At 52.3% G+C, this 12,134-nt stretch overlaps 1 protein-coding gene across 4 annotated transcripts in view; it reads right to left on the reverse strand.

Annotated features, from left to right (window-relative positions):
- Window positions 1-12,134, reverse strand: part of FLOT2 (flotillin 2) — a 49,346-nt gene that overhangs the window by 10,073 nt on the left and 27,139 nt on the right. For 2 of the 4 annotated variants that reach the window (XM_087924225.1, XM_087924231.1), the window contains 3 exons: window positions 10,447-10,537; window positions 1,555-1,678; window positions 261-379 (listed from right to left, as the gene is read on the reverse strand). In XM_087924225.1, coding sequence (XP_087780351.1) covers window positions 261-379; window positions 1,555-1,678; window positions 10,447-10,537 — 334 coding nt within the window. The remainder of the gene's footprint in view (window positions 1-260; window positions 380-1,554; window positions 1,679-10,446; window positions 10,538-12,134) is intronic. The other 2 variants (XM_087924236.1, XM_087924227.1) reach the window with 1 other exon arrangement.

Below are 12,134 nucleotides of genomic sequence, written 5' to 3' on the forward strand. Positions count from 1 at the left end.
CCCAGAATCCCTCAGTCCCACCTTGCGTGGACTTCCTAACTCCCACAATCCCTCGTCCACCGTAGGTCAGGCCCAAACCCAAACCGACCGGCGCCGATTCTTGCAAGCCGAGCTGATCCGCAGTTTCGCACCTCTAGACAGAATCTTGCCGGATTGAAGCCTCGATTCTCACGGAGCTGCTCGGGAGGAGCTGTCTTCCCCCCCCCGCTTTCTCTCGTCCCCCCACTGGGCCCCGCCCGAGCTCTGCCCGCCCCTCGTACCTTGATGGTGAAGCTGAGGATCTCGATGCCCATCCTGCCCACGTCCGGCGCTGCCACCTCCCGCACCAGCTTGGCAAACTGGTCTCGGTCCTGATAGATCTGCTCCACGGTCAGAGTGCCTGCAAGGCCGGCAAAGAAACACACACGTGTCACAAACACACACACACGCACCCCGACAGCCAAGCGGGGCGGAGGGCAGCAACTCTCCAAAGAGGCTCCACAGGTAGCCCTCCACCTACAACCGTTCACTTAGCGACTGTTTGAAGTTACAACGGCACTGGGGAAAAAGAAAAGGGGCGGGGGGACGTGACCAGTTTCCCCACACGACCCTCAGAGTCACCCGATCAAAATTTGGCCGCTCGGCAAAACTGGCCCGTATTTACGACGGTTGCAAAATCTGGGTCAACGGATCCCACTTTGGTAACCCTTCGGACAAGCAGAATTATCAGAGTCAGGAGGGACCCTGGAGGTCTTCTAGTCCAACCCTCTGCTCCAACAGAAGACCCTCTACCGTTTCAGACAAGTGGCAGTCCAATCTCTTCTCGAAAGCCTCCGGGGATGGAACCCCCACAACTCCTGGTGGCAAGTAGTTCCGGTGGTGAATTGTCCTCCCGGTTAGGAAATTCCTCCTTAATTCCAGGTTGAATCTCTCTCCTGGCTCCTTGTCCTGCCTTCTTTGGTGCTTTGGAGAATAGCTTGTCCCCCCCCCCCACCCCTCCCCTTCTTTGGGGGGGCAGCCCCTCAAATACTGGAAGGCTGCTATCATGTACCCCCACCCCCCCAAGTCCTTCATTTTTCCTCTCATGGCAACCAAAACTTCATCCACTATTCCAAGCGGGGCCTTACTAAGGCTTTACAAAGCGGTATTAACACTTCATCTGTTTATGCAAGATAGAGCCGTGTTGGCTTTTTGGGGGGGGGGGGCTGCCGCTGCACACCGCGGGCTCCTATTTGAGTGGTGGTCCGCTAAGACTCCCAAGGTCCACCTCATAGTTACTTGCTGTCCAGCCAGGTCCTACCTGTTCTCCTTGGATGAGAAGCAAAAATGTTTTCCGAAACGAGAAAAAGAAAAAAGTCCCGTCGCCTTTGGGGCAACCATGACCTGGACGGTTGAGTATCTCCAGAGAGATGCCCCACCCTAAGTCACCTGGCCTGGGATGGCCTCACCAGGTAGACTAGCCTCGAAGCCAGGAGGCTGTTTGTGGTTCAGGTAGAGTGCTCTTGCAAGGCACCGATTTACGGCCGTCGTAAGCCCACACGCGCACACACCCCTGACGGCCGCCGAGATACGCACCCAAGATGGACCGAAGATGTCCCTCCAGCGTCTGCAGAACCACGTTCTTGATGTCTTGGACGTTCTTGCCCAAGAATTGCTCGCAGGCAACGGCCAGGAGCTCCTTCTCCGTCATGATTTTCACCTGCGGGCCGGAGGGAAAACAGGATGAGAAGACCGGCGTGGTCAGCCAGAGGTGGACAGGTGGACGTTTGATTGGCTTTTAGGAATCCGGGATTGGCCCGGCTGGGTTCCCAAAGGTTTGGCCAGAGAAGAAGCAACCCGCTCAGCCGCTCCCTCCATCCCAGGGGGATGGGCTGCTTGCTAACGGTTCACACCGGTTTGGGCGAACCGGTTGTTAGTTTGACACCCGGTTTGCCGAACCTGTAGTTGCAACTCCTGGCTGGCCCCTCCCAGCCCAACCCTCCCAGGTGTCTCCACGTGGCCTGTTTTCAATGCCAGGTAAGTGGAGAGCCCGCGTGGAGGCTCGGGGAGGGTGAAAAATGGACCTGTTTCTGGCCTCCAAAGAGCCTCCGGAGTCTGGGGAGCAGAGGTAGTATTCAGCCGGTTCCGACCAGTTTTGGAGAACCGGCAGTGGAGATATTGGGTAGTTTGGAGAACCGACAAATCCCACCTCTGACTGGCGATTTTACAGGCTCCTTCCCCTGCCACGCCCACAGAACCGGGAGTAAAATAATTTTGAATCCCACCACTGCGGGGAGGGTGAAAATGCCCCCCACGGCACGGCGCAGGAGGCCAACTAAGCCACGCCCGCTCGGGGTCAGCGCTCCAGCAACCCTCCACTCCGATCGGTAACTCCGAGACAGACCTATCCCCCTCAAATACCTTTATTAGGATAGCACCCGGCACATCTGTGGGACCCCGAATCTAAAAAAGTTTATTTTTTCGGGGTTCCCACAATCTTCCAACCTCCCAATCCGTCCCCCGCTTGGCCGTCATCCCATCGCAGGGCCCAGATCCTTATTTCATCCTGCGCCACGCTCGATGACCCTGGGACCAACCAAAGAATTTTATTTGGTCTCCTTAAGAGCAGGGGGGTCTTCCAACTTTTACAGCTCGAAAGACGTGGGGACTTCCGCTCCCAGAATGCCTCCATCTCCAGTCACGTGAGCTCAGGCATTCTGGGAGTTGAAGTCCAACACGGCTTAAAAACTCGCTAAGGCCAGGCCCACAAAGCAACTGAGCAGAGAAGCGTCCCCTAAATGGTTTGGAGCCCCCCCGTCCCACACCCTTTTAAGACCCCCCCCAGTTTGGGGGGGGTGGACAGATCAGGGGAAGAGAGAAGGCTGACGTCCAATGGAGACGTGAACACGGTGAATGGATCCGGGCGGAACCTCCTTAGGGGCTTGTATGGTGCTACGTCCAAGTGGGGTCTATTTTAAAGAGGGTCGCAGCAGGTTCCCCCCCCCTCCCAGGCACAAAAGGGGGTGCTTCCAATTCACTAGACCAGTCCAGGCAGCCCTCAACAACAGACCGCTCGAAGTTACACCGGTGCCGAAAAAAAGAGCGCCGCTTCACACTTAATGGCCGTTGCAGCATTCCCCGTCATCAAAATGGGCAGCTGGCTCCGGTTTACGACAGTGGCGGTGTCGTGTGTGCATGTGTGTGTGTGTGTAAGATGTTGAGTCCCCCTTTGGCGACCTTCTGACAAAGTGAAGTCAATGGATTCACTTAACGGGCGTGGGACGAATCTGAGCAACTGCGGCGGTTCGCTTAACGGTGGCAAGAAAGGTCGCAAAATGAGGCAGAATTAACTTCACAACTGTCCCACGCTTAGCAGTGGAAATGTTGGATTCAGTTGTGTTGAGGCCTACCCGTATTGGTCAATCTTTGAGACGTTTAAGATAGAGGACTTAACTCCCAGAATCCCCAGCCAGCTGGCTGGGGATTCTGGGAGCTGAATCCTCCTATCTAAGCGTCTCAAATTGACCAATATTATCTATTTGAACTGATGGGTCATTCTAGACTGCCCGCATGTCTGGGCGTCATATCAATGTTTCTTTGGCGCTTGAAGATGGACGGACTTCAACTCCCACAATGCTCCAGCCGGCTGGCTTTCCCAATTTCCTGTTGGCTGGGGGATTCTGGGAGCTGAAGTCCTCCTATCTTAAACGTCTCAAAGGTTGACCAACATTGGTCTATTTGAACTGATGGGTCATTCTAGACTGCCCTGCATGTCTGGGGCGTCATATCAATGTTTCTTTGGCCGCTTGAAGATGGACGGACTTCAACTCCCACAATGCTCCAGCCGGCTGGCTTTCCCAACTTCCTGTTGGCTGGGGGATTCTGGGAGTTGAAGTCCACCCGCCTCCAAGTGGCCACAGCTGAGAAATCCTGAAGTCGACCCCCCAAATATCAGTGTCAAATTCTATAAATGTGACGCCTCTATACGCCTTCTCTTCCTCCGTAGCCCCTGCCGGTTGTTCTTTAATTTAATTTCGTTTAATTTAATTTAATTTAATTTAATTTAATTTAATTAAGGCCTCTTCCCACCATCGCAATAGTGGCCCCCTTTCCTGTCCCAGCCCCCCAGTTTTGCCCCCCCCTCCCCAATTATTTTGCAAACACAGCAAAAAGGAGATACAGGTTGTCCTTTACTTACAACAATTTATTCAGTTTTTTTCAGTTTGGCCCTGAAAAAAAGGGGGTTTATGTCCATTTTTCGCACCTACGAGCATTGCAGAAACCCCACTGCAAAATTCAGGCACTTGGCAACTGACTCATTTTTGCGACGGCCGCTTTATGGGGGCGGGGGTGGTGGTCCACGAATCCCCTTTTGCGACTGAGCAGTCGATAGGGGAAGCCGGATTCAATGTTAAGAACTGCAGTGATTCGTTTAACCGGGGAGGGGCGAAAGGTCATGAAACAGAGCAAAACGCACTCAACACGTTTCGCATAGTGACAGAAATGTTGGGCTCCAGTGGGGTCGAGGAACCCCTGTATTTTGGGATCCAGGCAAGGCAAGGAATCCAGGGCAGGGGTCAGTCGATGGGTCTGAGGGAGGGAAAGAGGGTGGAGCATGTCAAAACTGCTGGCTTGAGGAGGGGGTTGGGCTAGATGACCTCTGCGGTCCCTTCCAGGTCTAGCTCGCTGTGGTTCCATTTTAACAGCCACTAACATGGGCAGCCCCAGAAATTAAACACATACATAAATCCTGAGGCCACGTAGAATAGAATAACAGAGGTGGAAGGGCCCTTGGAGGTCTTCTAGTCCAACCCCCCTGCCTAAGTCAGGAAACCCTACACCTCTTAACAGTGTTCCCTCACCAATTTAGCTAGCTTAATTTCATTTTAATCTGGCTTGGGTGTTTTTTTTCTTCCCTTCCTTTTTTAAAATATCCTAAAAAGAGATTGCGGGTAGTCCTCAACTTACGCCCGTTTTATTTGGCGGCCATCAGCAATGGAAAAAAAGGTGACTGGCCTTCGCACTTCTTAACCGTCATAGCATCCCCAGAGTCAAAATTTGGGCGTCGGGTAAACCGGCCTTTAACAGGGTCGCAGCTGCGGTTAGGGGATTGAAATTTGTGGCCAACGAGCAAATGGAGAAAGCTGGGTTTAAAACATGGAATCGTACGGTCGGAGGGGACCTTGGAGGTCTTCTAGTCCAACCCCCCCCCCCGCACCCATGGCAGAAGAGAAGACCCTACATTAAGGATCTACAACCTTGGCCGCTTTTAAGGCTTGGGGACCTCAACTCCCAGAATTCCCCAGCCAGCCTAGGGCTTTGGAAAATAGCTTGACCTTCCCCCTTCTCCTCCTCCTCCTCTGGGGCAGCCCCTCCCTCAAATATTGGAAGATGCTCTCCTGTCTCCCCTGGTCCTTCTCTTCCCTAGACTAGACTAGACTAGACAGATAGATAAAGACACAGATGAGAGAGAGAGAGAGATGATAAATAGGATAGACAGACACAGATGATAGAAGATGATAGATAGATAGAAGATAGATAGATAGATATAGATATATAGATAGATAGATACAGGGAGACAGATGACAGATAGATATAGACAGACAGACTAGACTAGCCAGTCCCGGTTCCTGCAACCGTTCATTGTATGTTTCAGCCTCCAGTCCCCTCATCCTCCTGGTTGCTCTTCTCTGTACTTTTTCTAAACATCTTTTTTATAATGTGGTGACCAAACCTGGCTGCACTACTCTAGGTGTGGCCCTTACTAAGGCTTTATAGAGCGGTATTAGTACCTCCCTTGATCTTGACTGAATCCCTCTGTTAATGCAACTTAGGATTGCATTGGCTTTTTTGGCTGCTGCTGCACAACATTGGCTCCTCTTTAGCTGGTTGTCCACTAAGACTCCGAGATCCCCCTCCCAGTTCCTGCTATTGAGCCTGGTTTCACCCAGTCTGTTATATGTGTCCTCTGGGTTTTTCTGGCCTAAGGGCGGCTCCCCCCAGGACTCAAGATCCAGACTGGGTCCTGGATAGAAGTGGAGGTGGTCTATCTCCATTCTTTATGCCTTGCTCTGCACCTGAAACCAGAGGTTGTCCAACCTTGGCAGCTTTTAAGACGTGTGGACTTCACAACGCCTGGAATTCCCCAGCCAGCCTAGGGCTTTGATGGATCGGATATATTCCAGCTTTCAAATAACGTGTTTCCCTGAAAATAAGACCCTATCCGAAAATAAACCCTAACATGGTTTTTTCAGGAGGCTTGTAATACAAGCCCTGCCCCCCAAAATTAAGCCCCAGTTAAGGCGGTCTGCCAGATGGATGTGTTTAGTATCAAATTTTCCCCGAAAATAAGCCCTAACCGGAAAATAAGCCCCAACGCGTCTTTTGGAGCCAAAATTAAATGTTGAGACCCAGTTCTTATTTTCAGGGTCTGTTGGGAGGGAAAGAGGGTTGAGCATGTCAACCTGCCGCCTTGAGAAGGGGGTTGGGCTAGATGACCTCCAAGGTCCCTTCCAGGCCTAGCTCACTGTGGTTCCTTTTTAGCAGCTACCAACATGGGCAGCCGCAGAAATGAAAACACATACATTTTGAAGCCAACCTAAGGGGCAAGTGGATTTTCTAGTTTTTCTTTGAAGGCGTTTCGCTTCTCACCCGAGAAGCTTCCTTCCCGCTCTGAAGAAGAGAGAAGAGCGGAAGAAGCTTCTTGGGTGAGCAGCGAAACGTCTTCAGGGAAAAATCAGAAAGTTGCCACTTGAAAAAGCACCTTTGGGATAGCGACACGTTGGCCTCAAATATGAGTTGTCCTCGACATCACTGTGTATTTAGCGGTCATTCAAAGTGAACTCATGACCGTTTTTCACACCTATGACTGTTGCAGCATCTCCAATGATCACGTGATCGAAATGCAAACTCTTGGCAACTGGCATGTACTTAGCACGGTTGCAGTGTCCTGTGATCCCCTTTTGCGACATGCAACAACCTGTTAATGATTCGCTTAACAAGAAGTGGCCAGAAAGGATGTAAAACGGGGCAAAATTCACCTGTCTCACTTAGCAACGAAAAACTTGGACTCAATTGCGTTCGTAAGTCAAGGACTACCTGTATAGTGATTCATGGTTGATACGGTCTAAAAATATTCCCAACCTGGAGTAAATTCTATCAGTTCATGGCTGGGTGGGGGTTTTGGGGGTTTTTTTTTGGTCTTTATCTCCTTATGTATGTTTTTACAGTATTATTTCTGACATGCTCCAGAAAAATTTATTTCATCTCGGTGCGTTTTTATTCGTTTTGCAAATCCTGGGTTCCTTTTTTGCCTACTTAACTGCTTCTTGAACAAAATTACTTCCTTCTTCTTCTTCTACTTCTCGTGGGGTGCTCAGCATTGGTGCGAGTGACCTTTCCAGAGGTACATGGTGTCTCTTGATTTTTTTGGGGGTGGGGAAGATTTATTATTGTAAATAAACAGCAAGCACATTATATTACAGCTTTTTTAGTTTTAGTCTCTTTCCGGTATGGCTGGAAGAGCTATGCGGGGAAACGGAAACGACATTTTCCTAATGCGCAATTTCACTAAGATGGCTGCTGGGCACTCGGACAAAATAACCTTTTTGTGTACGAAACTGGGGAAGGCGGAAAGCGCCCTCGGAATTGGGACAACTCGCCACGGCCGTCTGACCGCAAGACAAGTCGACAGTTCAGAACAGAACACAGTCAGGGACCTTGGAGGTCTTCTAGTCCAACCCCCTGCTCGGGCAGGCAGCCCTAGACCAGAGCGGTGGCTTATTTTGGGGGGGGGCTCCTGTGCCAAAAATGGTGCGCGCGCTCGCACGCTCGTGTACCAGCACCCAGAAGGCAATGCGTGCCCCCACCGCCCCCCAATCCATGCGTGCGCAATCCCCCCCCCCCCGCCGTCGCCCCCTTACCTGCACTGCACCTGACAGCTGAGTTTTGTCCGGTTTGAGGCCTTTTTCAGACTCCCAGAGGTTTGAAGGCGGCTTCTTGCAGGCTTCTGCGGGCCGAAAACTAGCCCCGTTTCGTCACTTCTGGTATTTTCGGAAAAACGGGAAGTGATAAAACGGGGCTAATTTTTCGGCCTGCAAAGCCTGCCAAAGTCTTCCACAACTTCCTTCCTCTGGGAGGCCGAAAAAGGCCTCAAACCAGCCGAAAATCAGCTGTGAGGCGCGCACACGCGCAGTGAGGATAAGTTTGCCTGCAGCTCGCATGCCGGCTCAAACGGCTCCGCATGCCATAGGTTCGCCGTCACGGCCCTGGACCCTTTCAGACACTTAATGACTTCAGATTTTAAATGTTGCCGGTTGCCATTTTGTTCCGTTCTTGAACGATTCTATGCCACCAGGTCTTCGGGTGACACGATAGCCGTGTTCCCATATCTCAGGGACTGCCCCAAAGAAGAGGCAGGTCAACTTATTCTCCAAAGCCCCTGAAGGCAGGAGAAGCAGCAACCTAGAACTAAGGAGAAATTTCCGGAGTTAGAACAATTAACCGGTGGAACTACTCGCCTCCAGAAGTGGCGAATGCTCCAAATACTGGGAGTTTTTAAGAAGAGACTGAATGACCGTTTTTTCTGAAGTGGTGTCGGGTTTCCTGCCTAAGCAGGGGGTTGGACTAGAAGACCTCCAAGGTCCCTTCCAACTCTGTTATTCTATTCTGATACTAGTGTTAACTCTTGTCCCGCAGTGACTTGGCTGTGGTGACCTGTCCTAGACCCGTGGGCCTTGGGAAGGGTCGGGTGAAGAAGGAGATTCGTTCTTTTAAACAATATAGGTTGTGTCGTGTTGCTAGCCCTTCAATTACCGTGGATCTGGCCGAAGGTAGCTGGCTGGGGAATTCTGGGATTTGAAGTCCACCCCTCTTAAAAGCTGCCAAGAACTGAGGGCTGCTGGTCTAATCAAACCCCTGAAAATAAAAACAGGCATCAAGGAAGTTGCAGACCAACTTGGGGAAAGGAGAACTCATCCCAATCCGCCTAATATGACGTCTTCCCACAGAGAAATTCCATTGAAGCCTTTCATTTTTAAACATCACCGTGATTACGAAGGTAACAACGGTGCGGGACATCCTGGGTACCAGTTGCAACCCCACAGACAAAATAAGTGGGGTCTGTGGTGGCCTAGGAGGTTCGTTGTTTCATTGCAGACGTTTCGTGACCCAACCAGGTAACGTCATCAGTGCTAGAAGGGGAGTGGGGTTGTGGAGTGGAAGAGAAGGGGAGGAGGAGGAGGAGGAGGAGGATTGTGGGGTCTCTATTGCTTCTCTGAGCTTCCTTGTTTTCGTGCGGACGTTTCGTGACCCAACCAGGGAACGTCATCAGTGCTCGAAGGGGAGTGGGGTTTGTAGAGAAGAGGAGGAAGAAGAGGAGGACTGTGGGGTCCTTGGTGCTCTCTGAGCTGGGTGGTTTTCTTGCAGATGTTTCATGACCCAACTAGGTTACATTATCAGTTTTCGAAGGGAGTGGGGTTTGTAGAGAGGAGGAGGAGGAGGAGGAGGGAGGAGGAGGAGGAGGAGGAGGAGGAGGAGAAAGAGGAGGAGGAGGAGGAGGAGGAGGAGGAGGAGGAGGGAAGAGGAGGAGGAGAGAGGAGAGGAGGAGGAGGAGGAGGAGGAGAGGAGGAGGAGAAGAGGAGGAAGAGGAGGAGGAGGAGGAGAGGAGGAGGAGGGAGGGAGGAGGACGGTGACTGCAGAGTAACTGATGTTCTCTAAGCTTGGTGGGTTTTTTTAGACGTTTCATGAGCCAACCAGGTAACGCTATCAGGGCTAAAAGGGAGGAGCGTTTACAGAGAGGAAGAGGAGGAGGAGGAGGAGGAGATGACCTCTGGGGGTCCTTAGTGCTGTCTGAGCTTCCTTCTTTGCTGGCAGACGTTTCATTTCCCAACCAGGGAACACCATCAGTGCTAGTAGGGAGTGGGGTTTACTCTCTATAAAACGAGAGCCCTTCCTCGTAGCACTGATGGCGTAACCTAGCCGGGTGATGAAATGTCCACCGAGCTCAGGGAGCCCCACGGACCCCCCCCATTTCAACCCTGGGCTGCAAACGTGGCCTTCTATCGGTTCAAAAGAGAGAGAGACACCCCCGGTAGCGATGTTGACAAACCAGGTTCTGGATTCAAGTCTTCCCTAGTCCCGATCCAAAACGCCAGAGACACCAAACGGAAGAAACGGGAGCGGAGGGGAACGTCCAGACAGCCTTGAGCAGCTCCGGGACTCCTCTTGAAATCCAGCAACCCAAGACTCCGTAGCAGGTAACGGGGAGGGGAGGGGCGGGGCGGGCGGACGACGGGAAGCACCCGCTTAGTGACCAAGAGTAAGAAGCAGCGGCAGCAGCCAGGCTTCCCGTCCCGAAACGTGGCGGTCGTGCAGCGTGGGCCGTTGGCAAGGGGAGCGAAGGACACCCCCTCCCCGCTCCCCAAGAGAGGCCCTGGTGACCGCTGAGACATGCATCCCTGGAAAGAGGCGCGCTGGAGGTTACCGTACCTGGGCCACACCTGTGACAGTTAAAGCTACCCCCTCCGCCGTCTCTACGTCCTCACACCTGGGCTGTAACGTCATTATCTCTAGGGAAATCCTGCCAAGAGACGTAAAAGGTTGGCGCGGTTCCAGGCGGGTGGTCCCAGCTATCCCCCATTCTCGGCTCAAGGGCGGGGGGGGGTCCCTCAATGCGGGGACGGGATGGGACGGTGTGACCAGGCTGCCGGTCCCCTTCAGCGGCCGCCCCCTCCCCAAAAGGGAGCGGCTTTCCATTCGTCCCCGGGGATTGAGAGATGGGGGGGGGGGTTGGGAAGGTCGGACTCTGCAGGCCCTACGGCAGCTTCTCCCCCCCTCTGGCAAGCCCCCCCCCAAAAAAGGGGGTTGCTCGGAGGCCCTGAGGTTGAAGGATGGAGGCGCTACGAGTTCCTGGCTGGTTTCGAGCCGGGCCGGGATTCGACGGCGGTTGGAAACCTTCCGCTCTTAATACCCACCGGAACCGCCGGTTCGGACAAACCGGTCGAATCCCAGCCTTGGCTCCGACCCTACGGTCAAGGCCTACAGCAGGACACCCCTTCCCTGGGGTCAGCTCATCAAATAGATCTAGGGTCTTTTTTTTAGAAAGGGAGCGGGGAGCAGTGTGGCAGCTTGGAAATCGAAAGTGCATTCCATCAATTTCCCCCAAAAAAAAACGAGGTGACTGAAAGTTTTTTCTGCCTGGCAAAATTCTAACTGGAGATCCCGATGGATGGCTCTGAGCTATGGACGTGTCCCATTGGAGGATAGGAATTAGGATACACCCAAGAGGTGTGTGTGGGTGGGTGGGGGGAGAACCAGGGTCAAGGGGGACAAGGAATGACGCGTCTCAGTGTTGGACATATTAACTCCCAATAAGTTTGGCCCCAGACTCTGGATTTAAATGGGGGGGGGTCACTGCCAGAATCCTGATACCTGGTCCTGGAAATCAAGGGGACCCCTCCCCCTTTTATTATATTATATTATATTATATTATATTATATTATATTATATTATATTATATTATATTATATTATATTATATTATATTATATTATATTATTATAAAGAGAGTAAACGGTAAGCCATGTGTGAATCTGCCTGGCCTGGAAGACTCTCTGCTGTCTAAAACTTGCTTTCCGCTCTTTTATCGGCCTCGTGTTTCTATCATTAAGCGACGTCGAGAGAGAATATGGACTCTCGACTCCCAGAATTCCCTAAGGAGTGGGGGGGACGGGACACTTGCCTGGGGAATTCTGGGAGCCGAAGACCGCTCACCTTCACGTTAACTCCCTGCCGCAAGAAAGCATGGAGTGAGGCGGGAATACCGTCGCCGAAACCACCCCAGCTCCACGGAGCCAGCAGCAGAGGCGGCTACCAACAGGTGATTTGTCTTGAGATCAAAACAAACCCTGGTTTGCTCTAAGGGAGGAGGCTTGCCCTACATTGCTGGCCCGCCAATCCTTTCCCCCTTAGCGCAAGCGGCGAAGTCTCAGACTAAACCAGGATTATCTGGTTAATAAAATGTCCAGAGCAAGCGGGGGGGGTCTCCGATCTCGGTCGCTTTAAGCCTGGCGGACTTCAACTCCGGCAAAGCTGGCTGGGGAATTCTGGGAGTTGAAGTCCGCCAGGCTTAAAACGGCCGAGGTCGGAGACCCCCTGATCCAGAGGATGCAAAGAAAT

The sequence above is a fragment of the Pseudonaja textilis genome, chromosome 1 (assembly GCF_049901715.1).
Source record: "Pseudonaja textilis isolate UNSWEBS1 chromosome 1, rPseTex1.2, whole genome shotgun sequence".
Lineage (NCBI taxonomy): Eukaryota > Metazoa > Chordata > Lepidosauria > Squamata > Elapidae > Pseudonaja > Pseudonaja textilis.